Raw genomic sequence first — 23448 nt, 5'->3', positions numbered from 1 at the left:
CAGGCAAGAAACGTAACCATGGTCGTGTACAAATTATCGTGTCTTGGAAGACGGAAGGGAAGAGCTGACAGGAAGCACACGTTGTATCAGTGCAACACGTGTTTATTCGGTTACACAACGGAACAATGTAACAAGAAAGTAGGAAAGAGTGGCTGCTTTTACGTACGGGCTGTAGCCTTTATTACACTTAGGCCTGAACGTAACGTAGAACAGTCCTGGCCCGCCGTTGATAGCAGTGTGCGCAAGCTGCAGCATCACCATACACAAACACGATAACACAACAAAAACGCTACCGAAGCGCCAAATAAATATTCTTTTATATTACAGTTTTTGTTCACTACTAATAATTACTCCTAGACTATCATTTTTAAAGCTTTATACGCCTGACATTCTGTAGGTTTGTAATACAGCCTATAAAAATATTAGTGCAGAAGTTAGCGCTATCTGAATTTCTCAATTAGTTACTTAGAAACGTAATGAGTTCGCCAGAATTGGGAAGGAATGAACATAAGAAATGTTTTTCAAGGTCGCGCTTTTACAAGAATTGTTTGTGCATAAATATCAACGCGTATTATTTTAAGCTCAAAACAATCCAAGACAAAAACATTCAGGCTTATTGAATGAATTTTGCCCAGGTAAAGTTTGAGATAATATGTGTATCATCTTCAAAACTGCTAAATTCGCTTGGTTGCAAGCCATTTTGAGATCATGAATATTTTGCTTTTGAATACGAAGTTATCACCATACCTTCAATCTACGCATTGTCTGCCCGTCTGCTTTCAAAACTAAACATGGGACCAATGGCCTTACAGCGGTGACATTTTTACATTTTAGAGGTTTACATTTATTTACAGAATTAGTGGCGTCCTGAAAAGGTATTTCTTCAAAGCAATGTATTTACAGCATCAAAAAGCGCGTTGAGAGAGAAAAACCTGAACATTCGAATGCAAAACATGTGAAGTCGGAACCACATGTCTTTTTTCTTGGTTGCTTCCATGATATAGAGTTACGCGTGATGATCACTAGCCGAGCAGCACACACCTGAACAAATACATCTTACCATAAACTACACAACAGTGTCCTAGTAATCGTCTTCTTGGTAACGAAGCATTCTTTACGTTGCCGCAGTATTCACGGGCATTCGTCACGTTTGCGGAACCAGACACGAAGTCCTCCTCGGGCTTTCAGAACCACTTCGTATGCGGGTTCAACTTGTGCAAGTGGCACTGTTGATTCGACGCTATACTTGGAAAGCAGTTTGGCCAGCAGAATCTTTATTTCCGGCATCACAAATCTCTGTCCTGCATGAGAAAATAACGTTTGTCTTTTTTTCGTGGCCACTTCTTGAAAACCTAGGTTGGTGAAAACACTTGTCAATTCACATGACGACAGTCAAGCGCATGCTCCTTGACAAAAAATAAAAGTTTTGGGTGACAGAAAAACCCCAAGCTACGTAGTAAATGAGGGATGCAGGATTTTAAAGTTCCGGTGAAGCACAGCATTTGATTTCTAACGTATAATCAGCGCACTAATAAATCTGCTTTCTTTTCTATCATGCGAACTGTGTCTCTCCTGACATCACTTCTGCTAAATAGTGTTTGTCTGATATGTAAATAAGGTCTTCTAGGACTGAAATGGTGTAGAATGAGTTGCCAAAAGCTGGTTATTTAAACTTAGGCATAGCTGTATTCGGTCTTTGTGGCCTTTTAACATGCCAAGCACACATTGTAACAACGGAATACGCGAAAAATGTGAAGCGACGATAACGCAGTAATTTCGAAGCTTCTCTTACTTAGTAAGAAAGCGATAAAAAAGATGATGCAGTAATTCTTCGAGCAAGCTCCTTCCATTACTGACAAAAACAAACTAAATTAGCTGCACACTGAATGATTTTCCGAACTTTCATGTAGAGCTAGTATGGCTACATCAAGCGTTGCCCAACAGAGACAGTGAATTCCTCCTAGCTGCATCCGCAATGGAGGTCTGCCGATGCATGCACAACAATGTTCCTCCAGGTAGCCCACATAAACATCACCATCCCCATTGAACGATTGGATGCCAATTTGGCTATATTCTTCTGCGCATTTTTGTGAGCACTTCTTGGCAACTCCACACTTATGCAGTGGTCTGCAGCGAGGGTGCGACGAATCAGAGCAGGATTACAAAGAGCTACTTGGTGAGGCCACACTGCTGCTTCCAACATTTGTCGTTGTTTATCCCGCAATACTCCGCTTGTGGGCTCTTAATAATCGTCATAATTTGAACTCTTCCTCACCGTGTCACCAGAAATACTGCAACGGTATGGAAACGTTCATTCTTACACAGAACTCACCTAGGCATACCCTCACTCCTCCAGAGAAAGGAATAAAGCTGAAAGGGTGCATCTTTCGAGCGTTTTGTGGCAGGAAGCGTTCTGGGATATACTCGTCAGGACTCTCGAAGTGGTCTGGATCTCTGTGGAGGCTGTGTATGTCGACCATTACTGTCGTGCCAGCTGGAACTGTGTGGCCGTCTGAAAAATGGGACAAACAAGCGCTATCATCGCTGTAACAAAGTAAACACAATACTAAAAACAATGAAAAATGTTTGGACAGCATTTTCATTGGAAAGATTTTTCTTCCCCGAAGTGGTGCTGCTGACCCGAAAATTATTGCGTTCCTCTTCGCGCTATGCTTTCCAACCTGCGGTAATCTCCCCCCCTGCGGTAAACCCCCTATTGCGGTAATCTCAGAGATAGGTGCATCGGCTCCCTTCGTCCGAAAACTTGGTTTTTCAATTCCGAACATCGCGCTTTAATTTGAATTTTCTCCCCACCTTTAAAGCAGAAATATTTCTATTCAGTACAAGAATTCACTATTCACGTGTGTCGCTCTATTTTGTTTCACAATTTCGGATTTTCACACTAGAAATGTTTGCTGCAGTAGATTAACCAATGCTTATAAGTACTCCCAGGCTGTTATGTCAAGCCCGTACGTAAAATTTTCTACGATTGGTTGCAAAATGAGTTCCCAGACAAATTCAACCACATTTAAAAGAAAGGCAGATTTAACCAAATAGTGAAACACGTCGCTGATCGTCATCTTGATAATGTGAATATCAGGAGCAGTCCACGAAAATCTAGAGAAAGAGCCTACCCTCGGGCTTGTTTAAATGTCCCTTAAAAACACCACGACAACGCCGACATAAACATGTACCTAAGTTCCTCCAAATTGCCCACGGCCGGGCTAGAGCGACGACCTGCGCGCGAACACAGAGCGCGCCACCGCTCTAGCCCGACCGTAAATTGCCCAACTTTTTAAACAAAGCAGCGCAAGTGCCAAGGAATTAGCGCAGCCCGTTCACCCGTCGTACACAATTCAATGATGATAGCATCCATTCGCCTATTCGTCGTGATTCCTGCTCTTATCTCTTCGTATTTCCAGCTTTCAAGCGCACCCACTACCGAAAAATCAAAACTTCGTCTCACCAAACACCAAATCTTCGTCGAGCAGTCGGCCGATCATTGGAAACGGGGGGCACAGACGGAACGATTCCTGCGCACAGAAATATGAGCGACCAATGAGCCCAGATTGCTAACTTGTGTGCATGGTTGAGCAAATCGTTCTACATTTTTTACCTAAAATACATTTTATGCTAGGAAGACCACCCAATAAACCTTCTTTTAAAAAATGTTAGTTATTTGTGCACACGTTAAATAAACGAGCACTGCATTGTGCATGTTTCAGGCGTATGTATAGAATTAAATACTTCCAACAAAGTTGCATATAACGCGAAATAAACAGTTGGTATGCTTTTTTTATTATATTTACACTGCAGAAATAACGGCTGCGCTAAACCCGGATACTAACGGTAACCTGGCGCTTGTTCGACAACTACTCGACATGTGGTGTGAATGGGAAACCTTCCGCGTTGAATCAGCAGGCTGACCTTACACCTTACAATAATTGATGTTCGCATTCAGAAAACGCGGCATGCTACAAAGGTTGGTAATTATTTAAATTGTTCTGGTATCAGTTTGAGAGCTACGAGACCATTTGTACCATTCGGATATCGAATAAGCAGACATGATTCCATACAGAAGCCTGTGTATGGGATCTATGCGGAGAGAAATAAGGCTGTTAGGAGGGCTTAACAAGGATAAAACGCCCGTTCAACAAAGAAATACATGAGTGCTCTACACCGAGAAAGTGGCCCATACAGAATTAAAGGAGCCATGAAGAGAAAATGCAAGTTGGTTTTATTCGAAAGATTTCGTGTTTTATAGTGCCCGCAGCGCTTGTCCGGATACAAACGGTGCTTTATTCACTGAGAAATTAAACAATTTAGGTTAAAATTTTGATTTTCCCGCTCAATGGTGCGTTTTCGTGGTCCCAAATGACATCACAGGAACCGACTGCTCTGCAGCCTAGAGTACCTTCATTCACGCATCCGCCGTACAGGGTAGAGACACGTATACGCTGGCGCGGGAATTTTCGGTTGCTCGCTCGCCGCCGAAGCAAGTCATTGTGTCAAAGCCGCGCTAGAATTATCGCCGCAACGCTGTTTACTGAAGAAGTTTGAATCATATTGTCTGTTTCGCGTTGCTAGGTCTCGTGGGAAACGAAAAGAATAACGCGTTGAGCCCGTTGGCCCAATTGCGGCGGCACGGGACCGTTCAAAGGTTGCCTCCACCCGGTACAACGGTGTAGGTTTGTTCCCGCTTTTCTTTACGTTACCCGAACCTAGATGGCGCCACCATACCGTGGCAAGCGTTTGGTTTGTTTTTGCCCGTATTTAAACCTGGCTTGTTTTTGTTCTGGGAGAAAATTTTCGTTCTCTGAAACAGTGCTCGCTCGACAAATATGGTCACGTAAGACACCGGTGCTTGCGACAATCGGCCAGTGTCGTCTGAGACAACCCCAAGCGCCGTAGTGCTGTACAGCTAAACCAAGCATGCTGTGCGCAGTACGAACAGCAGAACGCATCAGTACTTCTATGTTTACATGTGCTTTCGTAACTTCCACTGTTTGTCCCATCATTCTTATTGCTTTGTAAAGAATGTGCCCTACATTTAAGCGCAAATCGCTCGTTCGTCAAGTTTGTAAGCTCTACCTAATTTGCGTCTGCTTCTGCCAGCCTCCGGCAATTGCAGAGCTTAGCTCATGTGACCTCATAGGTTCTGTTGCGGGAAATGAGCTGGTGGGTCGCATGACCATTCCCGTTTTTCCTAATTATGTAGCTTATTTGAGCGAAGTTTACGTTAAAAGTGGTGTCAGTATGATTCTAACGAGACAATATTTTGAATGAACCAAACTTGTGTTTTCTCTTCATGGCCCCTTTAAACAGTGAGCTGAAAAACCTCAGGGTCTACATCGAAAATTTCAAGGATCACGGTCACCTCCCCGTAAAGAAATACGCATCAATGAAGAATTGCATAATGGTGAAAAACATATGTCAAATTGCGCTGTGATAGAAAAGGGTGGTGAAGCTTACTTTGACACAGCACTCCAGGTACGGCAACTGCTTAAGGTCAGTCAAGCTCAATTCGCTGTCAAAGCCTCTTCCGAAGGCGTCGTCCAGTTCCTGGTGCAGCTTGGCCTGCTTTTCAGGGTTCAGCCCGAGCAGGTACAGCGTCCAACTCAATGCTGCTGCTGTAGAATCGGCGGCCTGCAGCAGGACGATTGCTCTCAAAATAGGCCTCAAATCTCACAGGCACGTTGTGTTATGTGATACAAATAAGGGACTCTCTCTGAAACCCACTACACTAAGGCGAAACAACTTTAGTATGACAAAAATTATTTCCGACTCTCACGCCGATCACGCAGCTCCAGACAATTTCCGGTGCGAAATTTTTGGCACACCAATTTGATGAAACAAGTATGAATACCTTCCAACTGCGCTCCAATGGATTACAGAGCTACCCCTACGCTTTCAAGGGCGCCCCTATGACACTCTTACAAAATTTTGTAAGAGTGGCATCGAAGCAAAGTGGAATGCCGGGCTAGTTCGAGTTCCAGTCATGAACCATGGTGACATACAAAGCACCTGCCGCGGTGGCTGGGTGGGTAAATTGTCGTGCTGCTTGGCACAAGGACGCGGGTTTAATTCTGGCCACGGCGGCTGCTATTCTGATCAAAGCGAAAAGTGAAAATGCCCGTGTGCGGAGATTTTGGTGCACGTTAAAGATTCCCAGATGGTCAAAACTAATCCGAAGCTCTCCACTAGCCAATGTATATCTTGTTCGTGTAAAACACCCAAAACTTGATTTTTTTATTTACGAAGAAGTGGCTATCCTGCGACGTCAGAGGGTGTTTTCTTCCACAGTGTAGCCCAATTGATCGCCCTGGTTGATGATACGACGGGTTTATCTGCCGTTAAGCACATCGCGCTGAGTTGCGCCGATTGTCGGAACGCCCCGTCAATGGTGCTTCTGAAGTGGCCGTCTTTCGGAAGTGCATTGCGGTGAAGCAATTCATGAATAATTTCTCAGCGAAGCTGTGTGGTGCTATTACGATCTCCATCCTGTTTGCACCGTTCTTTGTGAACAAGCGACAATGAGTGCGCGCCAAAGTGTCACGAGCACGTGTGTCTCTCAGCCCAGAGTACCCACTGGGACACAGCCTCCAAGGGGGTGGCAAAACACACACACACACACACACGCAAAACAAACAAGTTTCTTCGAGCATCAAAATGAATAACGCTTAACCTACGCACGCAACGACTGTACAGCTTACAAAATCAAGCCTCCAACTGCAGCCATAATTTCGACCTTTTGAAAGTCCTGTTTTCCAATCGTCCGAATCAAAAGCCTCCGGGGTAGAAAATGACATTTGCAGTATGCCCCTGCAACTCTCAAGCAACCCGCGAAAATTCTCCATTGTGTGCTGAACTTGAAAATTTTTTGTCATTGCGTCTAGGTGAACTGCCGGCGAGATAGCTGCCGTGCGTCAAGCGACCCCAATTTGTAAGCGACTCCCCGGAGTGCCGACTGAAGCCAGTTCTACATGGTTTGAACGTACCTGCAAATCCCGTGTTGTGGCGCCGCCTTTGCGGCAATACGATCTATTTTCGTTGTGGCCTAAGTTACGCAAATAGGCAGTTTGGCCACACGAGTGGCGCCGCAGCTGCGAATTCACTGGTACATACATTGGTCTCATGTAGAACGTGCTTTAAAACCGTCTGCACCTTTCTACGCCGGAAGGCATAACTTATGCAATGGGGTTGTAGATATTGGTCGTCTCGCATTCCGGAAACATGAGATTTGATTAAGAAACCCACATTTACCCTATTTTCTTTTCAAGAGAGTCACCTAGCTTTTTTAGAGGAGTTTTTCTGAAAAATTTGACGTCACTCCAAGCGTTCTATCACCCTTTGACTTTTGTAGCCCAACCTCTTCTGTGCCATGTCTAGCAAGGTCATTCATCGCGTCGAAATGACCTCGAGCCGCTGGAGCTCAAGTGTGGAAGGTGTGACCTAACTTTCATGAAACGTTGCGTGCAAAGTCTTTCCAACACCAAGCATAACAGACCTCTTTCTTGAGATAACTGGGTTTACATAAGTGCAACCAGACCCATTTTAACAGCGAAGTTGTTTACCAAATCATAATTTTTCGTGTCCGGACTTAAAAATTACAAGAAATTAACGAGCGCGCGCACGTGAGCGCGGGCCTCGCGACTGCAGCCGGGCAGTTTACAAAACCAAGTAAATGTCTAGCGCTCGTACGTGCCTGCCTCTCCACAACAGCCCAGCGTCATCTGCACAGGTTTTTCATGAAATGCATACCCATTTATGGTGGTTTGCTAAGATTGAAAAAAAAAACAGCGTTCGCCGTAACAGTGGCAACACTTCTTTTAACGAGAAAGACTCCAGCGTTCGCCGTAATCATGGCAACATTTGCTCGGAACGAGAAAGACACCTTATAGCGTACAGCCGTCAAACGGGATGTTCATGAATAAAAACTTCAAAAAAAATAAAGGAAGCTCACACTTATAGAAACAATTATGAAGTAAAGGTCGTTGCGGCAGCGCAGAAAAAGCCAACCGGCTCCAATCGTGGACTTAAACCTTCGTGATAGTTGTGAAGGCTGCGTACAGCTGGGGTACCTTGGGTTGGCATCAGTGTGAGCTTCCTTCATATTTTTTCTTTCATTTGTCATTTATTTCTTATGCACTCCCAGGCCCGCCTCTTGGCCCTGACACCGTAGTTTTGAGTTACCAAGTAACGAACGCTTTCGAGAAAGAAATGTTTCTGAGCTTACGTACCGCAAACATGATCGAGGTCACATCTTTTTCAAATTCCTTCAACGTGTAAGAAGGCTTCGAAAGATGGTTGTCCAGGAAAACATCGAGCATGGTCCTAAACGGCCGATCTCCGTCCACGTCGTCGTCGTAGTCCGTGTCTTCCGAGACCGACGCCTTTCTGGACCGCCCTGCTTTCCTTTTTTCGATGAACTGGATAGAAAAAAAAGGTAAGTTTGGTGGGTTTTTTTCACCAGAAATCGCCTCAAAGAATTACTCCTCAACGCTGTACTGAGAAGGACTTCTATACCACTTGTGAAAGACCTGCCCTCTGGGAATGGCCGCGGATCCACATCTCTGCCCTACCCATTCTTGCCCGTTATTCCCCCAAATACCGGTGAATTTAAGGCATTCAAAACATGCCTGCAATGTTATAAAATTCCCAGACTGGCTAACACATACAAATATACCTCAACATTATTGGGAATTGTAGCTGGCTGAGGGAATAAACAAAATAGAGCCAATAGTCAATAACGCGAAAAAAGCGTAGCGGAAGAGGTTTTGTGTCGGAAAACCGTTCGAACTTTGACACCAAACAGAAAAAACAAGCAAAAGGTTTCATGTGTACGAGATTTTGGCGCCCATTACAGATCCGCGGGTGGTCAAAATTCATCCGGAGCACTCTACTACGGCGTGCCTCATCGCCTGCGTTGCGTCGGCGCGATAAACCCAACAATGAATTTTTAAACAAAAACACGCCGCTGTCCTGTTTTTATTTTTTGTCCTGTTCTTTTTTTTCAGTTTTCAGTTTTGTGTCAAAGTTGAAACCGCTTTCCGCGTAGCCTGTTTTTTCTTCGCTGCCGTTTTGTGCAAAAGTTCGAGCTGCTTTCCGTCAGCAAATGTACCAACTAGCACAGATTAAAATTATCCTAGACGCGGTTTGCCTACTTTTTTGTAAACAACGCCCTTTCCGAATATTTCGAGTGACAGATCATATAGAACATACGTTAAACGGGTAAGATCCAAACAAAACAAACTATTAATTCTTTGTCTGATTCAGGGAAAAAATGAAGGGCGTTCTACCAGGCCGCATGCTTGTTGGGCGTCCCGCTTGGCGCGCCGGCAGCCACGGCTAAGGGATACGCATCAAGGTCCAGCGAATGAACTATACCTCTCCACCGAGAGAGCTTGCCACAAGGACGCTGCATTGTTAATCCACCCTCTAACGCGGGTGCCGCAGTTATTTTGCACTTCGCTCCAGGCAAGAAGTGGCGTTCTCAAAAGGCACTCTGTCCCTTCTTGGAATTTAATCGCATGGTGGCTTCGCACTTCATTCACGCGTACGTTTCTCGAACGCTACCGCTTTGCACGTTTCCTCCAGCGCAAAAGCAAAGGCTTAGGTTTTGCTGCTATTTTGCTACGAGCATTGAAAGGGTAGCCATTCGCGTCACGCTCCCGGGTTGCGTTTGTCCGATAGTACAGAATATCAACTTCATAAAAAGAAGGGCCTAATTGGTGCTTCTCTCCGTGGCTACTCTACAAAGTCTTCCCCAACACTAGAGCTTTTCTCTGTACCTTCCAACGAAAGCAACCATGTGGTTTAAAAATTCGTGTCGTGTATTTGGGTTATGCTGTTTTGTGTAACCAGGCACTGGAACACCTGAAGCAATATCCGTCCGCCTGATACTGCCGAAATATAGGGCCGTATGGCAAGGAGGATCTATCAGGAAACGAATGGGCTTAAATACGCAGTCAGATGATTGATTGATTTAAAGGTACCCTGCAACTCCTTTTCAGCTTTTGTTTCTCAGTCTTCAAAGCTTCCAGAACATAGTCAACATACCCATCCAGTACTTAGATGAGGGGGTCACAAAGTACCTCAGCCCGAAATTCCGGTTTTATGCCCATCAGACAACTTGCAAACCTGCTCAATAAATTTATTTCCCTTTTCAGAGACTTTGGGTTCTTTGAGCGCTCGAAATACGTCATTCCAGCAATGTAACGACTATTGGCCACTTTCTTTCTGTTTCAGCAATGAGCGCCATCGATAGTCACTTTAGAAAAAAGACACAAAGCAAGGCTGAAACGGAGGGCAGATAGTTCTGCTGTTACGAGCAAATCACGCAGTGCCGCTCCCTGTTGTTTATAACCATAGCTCTGACAATGCATCCAGGCACGAAGAAAACATTTAAAGCTTTTATCGTGAGTATTGCAGTGCTTTTAATCTGTTCAATGACAGAAAAACAACGAGCAGACAATGAATTTATTGAACGACGAAGGCATCCCACAGCTTCGTGTAATCATGTTAAAGGCCCCCATAACGAGTGTGCCACTTACAGAAAGGTGCAGCCGCCCTATGTTGTGGATGGTCGCTTTCCAGACTTTCCCTTCTTTGGTCATGTAGTAAAGGGCCCCAATCCAGAGCCAAGGCCGGAAGTATCGCACCGTGATCAGACGCGTCAGGCTTCATGCGAAATGCAAGCAGACGTGCACAAATCAGCACTGAGCATTCTTGGTTTTGAACGGGTTACAAAGATACATCTGAATCCACGCTAAAATTTCTTGAAACGTGTCTACAACATTCTGATTAGTCAAATGTTTACTGTACAGTAGGTGATTTATACGTTCATACGGTGTTAACAGAAAAGCGTTATGTGAATTCGCTCCTCCTCCCTCGTTTTCTTTTTGCCCATTTGCCGGCGTTATACACGGTTGTTTAAGCTGAATCTTGCCCCCTTTATTTTGCAGAACATTTTATGGTACGCCATTACAATATCCTCGAACACTTTTCCTAAAACATTCCCTCCTTCAATATACAAAGCTCTTTGTCATCTCGTTCTCTGTGAAAAACGTACGGAAACCTCACAGACGATGCAACGCCAATCAAACCACTCCATGCCATTTTAGAAATCAACAGATGAAATGACCACGAAAATGGAGACAGGGACGTCTAAAATAAACTATACGATTCGCAGTATTCGAATCGTGGGACCACACAAACATCTCAAATAAAACTATGTACCAATAAAGTTTTCTCAAAAAATTCTTTTCGCATTTTTCCTGTCAGAACTAACACACTCCAAAAGTAATGCTAAGACACACAACTGCTCGCATTGAAACGCATCCAACTCTCTCCCACCTTCTCATTTTGCCCGCATCGCGGGCGTGTTTGTGTATTTGCGTGTGTGTGTGTGTGCGTGTGTGTGTTTCTTGTTAGATGCGTCTGTGTGTGTGTGCGTGCGTGCGTGTGCGTGCGTGCGTGTGCGTGTGCGTGTGCGTGTGTGTGTGTGTGTGTGCGTGCGTGTGTGTGTGTGTGTGTGTGCGTGTGCGTGTGCGTGTGTGTGTGTGTTTGTGTGTGTGTGTGTGTGTGCGCGTGTGCGCGTGCGTGCGTGCGTGCGTGCGCGTGCGTTAATGCCCAGTGTGCATCCGAGGCGCCCTCTCAAGGAGGACTTCCACGGACTATGCATTATAAGAGGCACAAGCGCCCAGCGATCGCTACTTGGCGAATAAACACGCAAGGGAAGGAAGAATTACGTGAAGGCGTGGCCGAACCTAATAGTTTTTCTTATAGCCCATTAACATTAAGTGTAGTATTGAATTTCAATTGCTTGCCATTTTCCTGGCATTTACATTTTTCTAGCCACAACAGATACGTAATTTCTTGGCACGCCGTGGCAGCGTAAGTGCACCTGCAGGATAGACTAACCTATTTATAACGTTTACGTTCTCGCCGAATTTGAGGCCGAAAAGTACTTCTGTTTTAATTTATTACAGAGAAAAACAAAATATCCTAGGATATATTTCTTCCTAAACATAACGGGGAAGAAGCAAATGATTTTGAGAAATCAGCTACACATACAAATGGAACTTTTCAGTCATTTCTTAATTACCTTTTAGCAGGATCGTGGATACCTTACTCCAGCGGTAAACGTGAATCGAGGACAATTCTGCTCAGCACGACCAATAATAACATATTAGGAACGTTTCGTAGGTAACAAAGTCATAAATCAACACTGTAACAGTGTAGAAGCAGTATTTCTGGAATATTTTTTATATTTCTCCCTCCTTTGCGAAACATCGTAAACATTACTGCGGCTATCTACATGCGGGCGTGTCACATCCATGAACCCTGTTCTGCTATTTGCCAAGCATACTTTCGGGTGCCCTGGAGAGCCTTGCAAATTTATTGTACGGGATACAGGAACTTTACTTCCCTATCAATGCTTCCCATTTGCAACTCCTTTTGGGCTCACTCGTTCTGGTATTTGGGTTCAATACCGAAACAATGCTCAAGAGAAGATCAGTAACGCAAAAGCAAGCCGTCTCGGTAAACTCACCGGTCAAACCAAACGGCGTACTCCTCTCTTTTTCCATTCTGCAAGCCGAGTTCCACGCCCATTGCGGCTCCTGTGGTACGCCGTGGCGTGCAATTGACAGAACGAGAAATCTTATATATCATATATGCAGAACCTCATGCGTGGCCAGATAATATGGCAGCAATACGTCAAGCCGTTTGCAAGAAAACCATTTGGACATTTTCTAAGTGAAGAGTCAGATGCAAATTGTTTTACCAGCGCATGAAACCTTGCCTTAATTTTAGAGATTTTAAACTTCGGCATAGCTTACTACTTAATACTAATGAATTATTAAAACGAAGCTTTGAATGCGTCACTGATGGCGGCCGTCCCATCACTAACACGCACTGCAGGAAAGCCAACTTTACACAATGGGTTAAACAAAACGATGATGGTGATGGTGATTGAACCAATAGCGAAGGTACACCAAGCAGCTCGAGAAAAAAAAAACGTTTCCCGTGGTCTGAATTGATCCTGGGTCACTCGCGTGATGGAGCCGACGTCTATCCGATTGTGCATTTTTTCTTCTTAATGCATGGAATACTACACTTATTACAACCTACAAAAGTTATCAGTCATCCAAGAAGGAGCACATCACTGCAGCTAAAATAAGCCGTCAGTCAAAACTCCGGCAAACAGACGCACGCGTCGAACAGATGCAGCCATTCTGTTGGGTCACTTTGTGCCGCATAAATTCTCCGCACCAGCGCAGCCTGCTGCCGAAAAATAGACTTCGTTGGTCGAGGGGATTCCGCGTGTGTCAGTCATGCGACACTTCCACAAGCTATACAATGCCAACACAACAAATATATCATAGGGCACTAGAGTGGCATCTCGAAAAGGCAAGAACCGAATTGTATAAGGGGTAATGTCCATGTGCTTTTTAACAGTTCGTTGCAAAACGTCCCAGATAAAAAGCGCATCCCGGCTAAAAACAAAACAATGGTCATTTCGACACGGTCAAACCAGTTCGGAATTGGGCTTTACAGCCATCTTTCCCGTTCAGATGACAAGGGCTTTAATTTACTCTAGTGTTTCGTTATAAAAATATTACCGTCAATACCAGATTGCCAATTTTCATTTTGTTTTACTCATGTTTTTGCCTACGTGCTACAGAGTTCATTGGATGCGGCGTATTTATTACGGACAGTGCACTGAGTAATTGCAGGCATACAATAATATTTAATATGAAACAGACGGAGTCTCATTGGAAAACATGGAATGAAATTAGTGACCTTCTGGAAACAATTTTGGATGGAGGTTGTCATTCTGGCCAGCATATTGTCAGATCCAACAAACCAAAGTGAAATAAGCTCCACCGAATAATAAATAGGCGAAAGCATGTTCTGAAAAGTTATTTGGTCTTATTAGTAACTTCTTGAAGCCGTACCCAGGTTTTGTTGTGGAAGGGGAGGGCGAGAAGCGAGGCGACCCAAGGTAACTGTTCTATGCCAATTAGGGGGGTAGGGTTACAATTGAAAATGTGAATAAGGTCCAACGTTCATCGAAAGACCCGCCAACCTGCACGAGTAAATAAAAACGTATAAACGGAGCAAAAAAGTTTTTTAACCGAGTCCTTAAGTATATAGCACTCGGTTATAGGAAAACTGTAACAGGAGCCCAGTGTTAACAACTAAATAGCTATGTCCACAATTCATATGGCGCCGCTTTATGAAGCTGCGGCAGGAGAGGTTGGAGGTACGGGTTATGGTGCTTAATTTGTGGGACGGCCCAGCCAGGGTACGTACCACCACTTGTGTTTTTTTTTATTAATCGATGTGTAACTGGCAAATACCACGTACCACCATTACACATTAGTCAAGATTTGATTTGAGGTCAATATTTACCTCCTTTTAACGAGCGTGAGAGCGTTACTTACGCCCAATGACGTCGAGGATACACTTCTGGATTGTATAGTAGCAGGTGATTGGCTCGTCCGGTGATTCGGCTGTCATGGATTCGATGTGTTTTTCAAGGATGGCCCCGTTCTTGTTGAACACATCTATGCAGCGCTCCAAGTGTTCAGAGGAGAAACCAGACTTAATCATCCTCGCCTTTTCTTTCCATGGGTCCCCTCGGCTAGAATGCGTCAGAAAACATTGTTTTAAAAAAGCCGCAAGGGTACTAAAAGCAAAATACTGCGAGAAATTGGTCTAATATATATCTAGTAAATTAGCTTGGTTAGAAAGCCATGAAAGTATTTTTTTCTTCAGGGGATAATTGCTTCCACCCAGCACAGGAGTAGCGATTATATAAACGTAACCTACACCTCACACGTAAAAATAATTTCTTTTCTAAGATCTTTCTGGTGCATTTCGCATGACTTCAAACGTGATGAATTCTCGTTTCGAAGTAGGAATAATTACCTTCATTTTTTTTATTAAAAACTAGCTAAGCATAATCAATTGCAGCTTTGGCCGGCCGGGCACTTTGGTGGCCACCAGAGCGTAATAAGCGGGGAATGTGCAGCTTCAAGCTCCTTCAGTGTAAAGAAATTTGTTATTTTACTTCAATACACCTATACAAGACGTATTATCGACACATCTAACCGAGCAATGTTTCTTGTCTTTTCTTTCTTTTTTTTGAAGGTGGTTCGTGGTTGGAGATACGCAAAACCAACGCCGACAGAAGCAATGGTATCCCTAAAATAGTAATGTGCTTGCAGTAAGTAATAAAGCTTATTTCGCAATTACTGGTGCAGACGTTTCAGACGGGAAACTGGTGTTAAAGGTAAGCTAAAGATAACCCGTCGCAAGCACTGCAGAGGGACGTCACTGAAAGTATATTTTAATAAAGAGATACACCCTTTGTCTAAATTTTGTACTCCAATCTTAAGCCTTCTCGACCACAAAGAATTCGAAAAATCGGCTTTGCTTTTAAATATGACAGAAATGTTTCAAGACAGTAAGAGTGTTTTCTGTAGCTTTCTAGCATATAAAGTTTCAGCCTCGCTCGGAATGTAAGCTTGTACATTCAAATTTTTGAAGCCTGCGCGTTTCCGCCATGGCCCAGAAAATATTGACAAAGACTTTATATTAAACGGTATTTTAAAGATAGGATCAGTTACCTGCATGCCACTCAAATCACGTATCTTTGCCTGAGGAGCCATAAAACTTGTGGGTCATAGCTCTCGCGCTCAAGAATAATTTAGCAGAACCACTTGAGAAACAGTACGTAAGCATATTAAGAGAGCAAAAAACCGTCCGCAAGCCACTTTGCCATTTCCAGTAATGTGCAGCAGTAAGAAGCAGCAACGAGACGATGCACACAAATTGAAGTTAAGAGCAGAACGCACCTAGTTAGGAGGTTCTTGGGACCCAGCCAGGCCTTCATAAAGCCGTACATGTTTGGTTTTCCGGTGTTTTCCTTCGTTGAGAGTAGGACCTAGGGTTCATAAAGAAAAAATATGTCTTCTGCATGCACACGAAATCATTAAATCACGCTCAAGATTGCTTCACATAGAAACTGCAAATTGCCATATTTAGTTACGTCCTTCGCGTGTTGTACCCTAACACCAAATAAGCAGCCATCTAAATCTCACTAGCACCTTTTTTTTGGTAGTAAAAACACCCCACTTTTCAGAGATGAAAATTACTGAAATTTTAACAGGCCGTCGTTCGAGTAGAAAATAGCCACATCACCCTAAAAACACTCCACTTTAAGCAGAAAAGAATGCTGCCGTTCGATGGTGCATTCACACATTGGCTTAAGCGGCTTACGTCATTACTACGCAAAAAATTTCAGTGGCGCTAACTAACGGCATGTTTTCGACTTCGGAAAAATATACCATATCAAGATAAACGTATCAATGCTAGTTTTGTCTGAAGTGATCGCGGAATATGTTCACAAGGTCGGATACGAAACCGTGAAGTTATTTTTCAGTAGGACTTCTAATTAGGCTGTCATTACGTGCCATTTCCACACCGCAGGTTTTCCGGAGGTGTGAGGTCGAAGAACCGACTTGAAGAATAGAGCAAACATGTTCATGAGAAAAGACGTAGCTTAACCGACGCGCTCAGCCTCACGACTACAGATACCAGAAGTAGAATGGTGCGGAATAACACACACAAGAAAACACGCACACACATACACACATGACGCGCACAAGCCACGCTAATGTGCCGTTCTTTTTCTATCTCTCTTTCTTTCTTTCTCTCTTTCTTTCTTTCTTTCTTTCTTTCTTTTTTCTTTCTTTCTTTCTTTCTTTTAACCAACCTACCTCCACAGCATCCGGCGTGTGCAACATGACGACAGGAGTAAACCCTACGTAGGCCTTGTAAGTCTTTCCTCTGTACCTGCTGGAAAGCCTGCTTATAACCTTGTGGACCACTGGAAAAGCAAGGAAAGAAATCACTGATAATTTTGTTGCAACAATTTGAGTCATCCAGCATTAAATTGCGGAATGCAGACATGTACCCAAGCTTGTAAAGGCTCTGTTATTATATTTATTCATTTTATTACAAAGTGCAGCCGATTATTTGGTTCAGGCAGAGGCACAAAAAATAAAGGGCAAGAAAAAATACAAAAGAACAATGCACTTACAGAGTGGTAATTCATTCCACTCGTATCAAACGCCGAAAAAAAAAAGAAATTTTTGAATGTGTCAGTGGCAGCAAAATATGGAGCGAGAGTATTCGGTTTATCGTTTCTAGTTATTTAGTCATTTCACACTTCAAGGATGGCCCCATTTTGTTGAACACCATCATTCAACGCTCGGGGTGTTTAGAGGAAAGAAATTCAGGTACAGTAGCCGCATTTCATCATCATCATCATCAGCCTATCTACGCTCACAGGAGAGCAAAGGCCTCTCCCATTATGTGCAGTTACCCGACGATTTGTTCTCCCTAGTCATGACACAGTACCTTAAGCTCGGCAAATCTTATTGACAATCTTTAGCAAAATAGGGCAAATCTTAGTACCACTAGGCACCATTTAATGGAAACAACCCAAATGAACTCACTCCCATCACTTTCAGAATTTTAAGAGAAGTGTTGTTGTCGTTCACATGCGAAGCTTGTTGTCACGACAAAGCTACGGCTAGCACCCGGCGGTCCAATCCTTACCGAGAATGCACGACAACTTTACAAACAACTCGAGCACATAGCATTGCAGTCATTCTGGTGAAACCGTCTTCGGTACACTGAGGCAAAAAATGTCCCAGTGATAATTTATCTCTGTTATAAGTTCAAGAATATAAATTACGGTAAAATACGTGTAGAAAGCACACACAATTTTCCAGAACAACTGATATCTGGCCTGAGGAGGCCACGCTACCCCTCCTTATTCAGTTCAGGTTGTGTCTAGAGTGCCGCGCAACGGTAGATGAAGCCCCCACTGAAGCAAACACCACTGGCATTTCGTAAACAAATACGGTGTCTGGGACTCCTTGGTTCTCTCTAGCGTAGCGATACCTAACGTAAGCTAACATACACCACCTAACGAACACAAGACAATCATTTAAAACAGCGTAAACTAACCTAACAAACGGCAGACGCTCTCTTTTCAGCTAGCCTGGTCTTAATTGAAATGTCCCCGAGCAGCACTGTAGCCATGGCTGCAGCGCGGAGCTAAAGCGCCGTCTGACGGCGCTCTAGACACTCCATTCGGTTATATGACCACGACCTGTATACTATGCCCCAAGGCGCAGCTTGGCTAAACTTGTTCTCTCCAAAGTGATGAGCAGTTTGAGCTTCACTGCATAGCATATGCAGCAGAATCGGGATTCCAGCCATATTTTTAATACCAGAGATTATAGAGGCATCCCTGCAGGTGAAAAGTGAGACTCACAGAAGGAACGGCATCCGAAAGAAAGGAACAGCGACAAGCGCACCTTGCATTCGTCCACCATTCCTTGCGCTCTTTTCACTTACCAGTATCTACCAATTTCGTTGGTATATACTCCTACCAAAATAATACTGCGCATTAGACTTTTCAGTATATATCAACTATCTCAAATTTCTGTATTTCTCCAGGTGACTAAGTGTGACGTCCAAACAACAAAAGATATTTTCGCTTCGCGCGGCGCACACATTTTATGTAGCGATAAAAAGTGGAAAGAGGTCTAGCCCGCATGGAGACCAACTCCAGGAATAAATATCTCGAAAACATACCAATTTTAGTATCTCTCATCCGCCGAAAGAGAAATTTCGTCAATAAAGCTTCAATCTAAGGAGTACAAAAGTCAGAAAAGAATGCGTCGGCAATGTTTCCTATTCACGTTGATTTGAACCAAAGTATAGCGAATCAAAGAAACGTAACATTTATCTTAAATATCCCAGGCCGTCGCTTACGTTACGCTAAGCTGAATGGCGGGGCACAACTTCACCGCTGGTTTTTAAATGCTTAGGTCGTGTATGCAATGTCTAGACATTTCCGCCAGAATCCAAGGGCTATTTCTTCTCGTCTGGGTTGATAACAGCTTTCTGGGAGGGGGCCGACAGCGCAAGAATTTTTTTCAGCAGAAAAAGGATTTGTATAGCGCTTTGTGGCACATACTGACGCTGGTGCCACTGAGCACAGCAGCATTTTTGCTGCCACAATTTTTTATGTTAAAAATAAATCGTTTATTTCGGTATGTGGCTATGTTACGGCGATATACTCGGAGGAAAACGTTGTTTGCCTATACCGGAAATACGTCACTCTTAGTGGTATCGATCGAAAGCGAAGGAAGTTGCTGGTTTCTAGAGGGCGAAGCGAGATTTGTTATTTTATTCCGTAACTATGTCCATAAACTATATTTTCAACGGGCAAAACTGTCAATAGGCTGCATATTAAATTATTAAGGTGCCACGTAGAAAACGCTAGGAAGTCAGGATCACGTCCGCAACGAATTGACGAGGTCACACCGAATGGGCACGTAGTGCGCGTGTCAGATTCGGTTTTATGTTGTCTCTTATTTTGTGCAAGCATAGAAAACAATAGTTACAACCGTTATAAAATGCGCTGTAGTGAAAATCATCTGTCCAAATTTTTCAATAAGGTGATCGGATCGCTTTCTCAGTATCGAAGGGGGACCACTATGCGATGGCGCAGGGCAAAACAATAGTCGCACTGAAGCCGCATACACGCCTCTTTCAAGAAGCGGCGCTGAGGTCTTGAAATGAAAAGTGTGGCAAGGCGACTGCCTTGCCACACAAAGGATTACTATAAACAGTATAACACAAATATGAATACTAATACAAGAATACAAGACACAATACAAAAAGAATACAAGGCGAATACGATTGCAATTAAGTGTGATGGATGCAGGGCTAATTAAACACACATGCAGGAGTCGATGCAACTCACTTATCGGAGAAATACCTCTACCCTTGAGGGAAGTGCACAAAAGTTTGTCCAAAAGCAGAAAATGCCCGCTTCCTGACTCGCAAACGCGACAATGACGCGTTAACCCGCAAAATAAGGACGGCTATTGAAAAGAAAAAACGGGGTTACACATTTTTAATTCAACCTTTTAGCTTTGTGGTGTACATAAGTACAGAAGTAGTTCTTGGAAGAAGTGCCATGAACCATGGCAGCGCTGTTTTTTTTATCATCACAGGGTGTTTCAGAACGCATTTGAGGAGGCTAGAAACAGGCGAGACGATAAATACCGCTTCCTGTATTTTGTTTTATAGCGATCACGCGTAAGAACTTCATAACCTGCGTTAACCCTGTGTAAGTTCGAGAAGCTACCTTAAACAGAATCAAGAAAGGCAGAAATTTTTTAGAACCTCCCGAATATTTCGCAACTCCACCTGTGCAGACGAATAAAACTTTGGCATGCTCCAGAACTCAAAACCACGCATTCCGCAATAAATGACGTAACAATTGAAAATATATCGGAACAAAAGTAAGGACGGTAAGTGACGTCAACTTCCGGATGAGAAGTCCCCAAGGCTAACTGGGTCCGTAGAATGGAATGTAAATTATAGATTTCTGGCGCCTTCCGGCGATACCGGCACAGAAAACGCGGCCTTAGTGTGGCATTGTATGTTTTCAAGACCAATCATTTTCTGCTGTGCATAATCTGCGAACAAAAAGCCTTGAATAAACAGTTAAGAAATATTTATTCAATGTTTAAATCTCGGTAATCCTAAAATCTCGGTAATTACATTGCGTCTGGAGATGGCTATCCATAAATTAGAGATCAGTAGATAGACTCACCGAAATTGCTAGGCCACTTCTGCCGAGCCATGGCCCAGTGCAAACTCTCCACCAGCTTATTTTTAGCCAACCCGGTTTGGTTTATGGCAGCTACGCAATTAAGTCATATAAGCCATTTGTTTACCGCTTAACACTATACTTACTTCCAGTCAATACTTTCAGCGTATTGGCTACGCAAAGCACTCCATCACCTCAGCAAAAAAAAGGGCACCTGGGCGGAATTGTGGGCCGTCATTAAAAATGTACTGGGTGGCTCTCCAAATTTTCTATCAGGGCATTCTGGGACGATAGGCCTATGCAAAGTCAACGTTTAAAGCCCCGCGCTATATGTATGGCCGTTTCGGAAATGACAGTGACGTATCTGCAAGGTCTGACTCTAATTACTCGCGTCAAATTCCAAACAAAATCTTTGACAACATTGATTCTGCATCGGATGTTCAATGCGAGTGAGCAATAATATCAAGTAGAAATATCGAGATCCATCAGAGCATCTCACCAGAGGTGGCCCGGTCCGGAAGCTGCTTTCTGTAGTGCCAGTAGGAGGCGATCAGGAACCACGGTGGACACCAATCCGAACCAGGGCCCGGCAGAGAACGGAGGATGCTCCAGGTATGGAACCATCGGCGGCAGTGGCTTGCTAACAGCACACAAGACAGAACGGCGCTGATAAAGGGCAGTGAGTTCACGAGGGCGGCGTCGAACCTCGACGGCCCGAAGAAGCTCCAGTTGAGGACGTCGACGTCCGCTGCCGACATGGTTGGCATCGAGAGGACGTGGAGTCTAGAGAGCCCGACACGAGATCTGCGGAGGCCACTGACGGAGCGTGGGCGATTTGTCAGCGGTTTTGATCTTGGTGAGTGTGCACCCGAGGGGGACGTGCTGACGTAGCGACTTGTCAAAAAACAAGTCGGCGCATTTACGTACAAAGGGAATAAAAGCTCCTCGTCCTTCACCTCTTGTGTGTGCGCTAGCACCTGGCGTCGTCTTATACGTTAAATGGCCCCCGCTTCGCTGACCCTAAGGAATTCTCTTAAAGCTGCGTCATGCGTTTTGAGAGACTACAGCTATACGCTCGGGTGTTTTCTACGAAAAGTGCAAATTTTATTCGGGTAAAAGGGAAAGTCTGTGGACACGGCGTTTCCCCCTACCAGGCTTTAAGCTATGCGACACACAATGCCCGTAACTTTCAAATGGGTTGTAGGACCTTTGTGTACTTCGTTGTGACATTTTGTTTATCTTGTAGGTAGGCTTGACCCATAATGGCATGATGCAGCACGGAAAAACAGTCTCTTCCACGGTACAAGTCGAAAACAAAAGCGTCTGTACCTACTGTACCTACGCAGAAAAACTTCGGAGGACACTCAAAACGGGTCGCGAAATCCCTCCGGACTGGAGTAGTATGTAAGGAAGCTCTGGAAATTTACTCTGCGCAAGGTTGCTACGCCGTCATTGCGCACGTGTATTTCATATTCTACTTAGAACTTTTGTGACGTATTAATCGTGGTAATGACGGTTGAAAAGCCTGCTGTATATAATTTTAGAATTTCGCTCATAAAAATTTCTGCCTACATGTTTGTTATTTTCATCATCGTCAGCTTCAACTACAAGTACAGTAAACCTTTGCTGTAAAGAAAGTCATCGGAATAGAAACTGACTTCTCTGAAAGCAACACTTTCCTAAAAACAGTGCTTTGCCATACCAGACAATTCTTTGATGCTTTCTTGCTGTAACTAGACCTTTAAAAGCTGTGAATAAGAGAAAAATAAAAAAATCAAATATGTTAATGACATGTAATTCCGTATTTCGAAAGAGCAAGGCTAAGGGGATGGATTTAAGTATAACAGCAAAACTGCTGCAAAGAGAAAAAAAAGTTGTTTGTGTTCTCCGCATTTTTAACTAGAGCTACTTCGTTTTATTCTTGATGAAAACGATAAATTTGCCTGTGTATGCCATTACAGCAAGCTCTTCCGCTTGCCTCAAATGCATGCCTCTAGCGCTACACCCGCCATTGATAATCTTCAAACGCGTGACAGTTTCGCTTTCCGGCATAGACTGGCATTTGGTCGGCTGCGGAGTCGCCAGCAATAAGTAGAAGGCAAGGGGGTAAAATTATGCGTGAAAGTGCGGGGTATGAACTGCGACCGGTACCTGAAAGCGTATCCGACGAACGAGCCTCACGGGCCGCGACTGCACATATAGATTGTCCTAGTTTGATACCGTTTGAAATGCTCAGCGCACAATTAGACCCAGCTGCGCTAGATTAGCAACGTCCAGGTAAAAGGTTTTGGTCCCGCAACGAAATGCTCTCGTGAATGCAGACTAGTGCATACGATCTTCTTCAACACGCTCTTTCTGAAGGCAGCCTCTTAGTAGTGTCAGAGTTGTTCAATGTAAAGCATTGAAGGACTCTGGTAGTGTTTTTATTCAATGCGTGTCTCCACAACTGAACGAGTCACGCTGTATGTTACGGCCGATTGGTGCAGTGGATGTCTGATTCTGTCGTAGCTTTTACGAGCAAAGCAGCCTTCCCACGAAATATAATATCCAAGCTCGCGTTACTTCTGCATCCAGAGCATTTTATCGCATCACCGGCAGCTACCGTGGAGTCACGTCAATTAGCACTGCCGCCATTAGTACGTGAGGGGAGCGCAATTATTTGCCCTAATTCCATATCCAACACCTCTGCTATGAAGCACTGGTGGCGCCCCGCCCAGTAACAAGCTGTTTACGAA

At 44.0% G+C, this 23448-nt stretch overlaps 1 protein-coding gene across 1 annotated transcript; it reads right to left on the bottom strand.

The window, feature by feature from the left end:
- Positions 1-841: 841 nt before the first annotated feature.
- Positions 842-21603, bottom strand: LOC144179677 (cytochrome P450 4V2-like). Its single transcript, XM_077708125.1, has 11 exons — positions 21213-21603; positions 16791-16900; positions 15867-15955; positions 14451-14650; positions 12554-12623; positions 10554-10680; positions 8241-8429; positions 5473-5646; positions 3467-3533; positions 2333-2512; positions 842-1301 (listed from the first exon to the last, which is right to left on the bottom strand). The coding sequence occupies exons 1-11, from the start codon at positions 21478-21480 to the stop codon at positions 1132-1134; spliced, it is 1644 nt and encodes a 547-aa protein (XP_077564251.1). The 5' UTR covers positions 21481-21603; the 3' UTR covers positions 842-1131.
- Between the last annotated feature and the right edge of the window lie 1845 nt (positions 21604-23448).

This window comes from Haemaphysalis longicornis, unplaced genomic scaffold (genome assembly GCF_048455015.1).
Source record: "Haemaphysalis longicornis isolate Haplotype H1 unplaced genomic scaffold, Haemaphysalis longicornis Haplotype H1 scaffold_4, whole genome shotgun sequence".
NCBI classification, from domain to species: domain Eukaryota; kingdom Metazoa; phylum Arthropoda; class Arachnida; order Ixodida; family Ixodidae; genus Haemaphysalis; species Haemaphysalis longicornis.
The sequence above is the reverse complement of the archived record's forward strand: the minus strand, read 5'-3'. Positions and strand labels throughout refer to the sequence as shown.

Bases quoted from the DNA above. Each gene is read 5' to 3' on its own strand.
- LOC144179677 (XM_077708125.1), bottom strand. From the start codon at position 21,480: ATGCCAACCATGTCGGCAGCGGACGTCGACGTCCTCAACTGGAGCTTC. The intron at 2,513-3,466 runs GTGAGACGAAGT...CCCATTTTTCAG, and splicing joins CGACGAAGATTTGGTGTTTG to ACGGCCACACAGTTCCAGCT. The intron at 1,302-2,332 runs GTGAGTTCTGTG...TTTCTCATGCAG, and splicing joins AGGAGTGAGGGTATGCCTAG to GACAGAGATTTGTGATGCCG.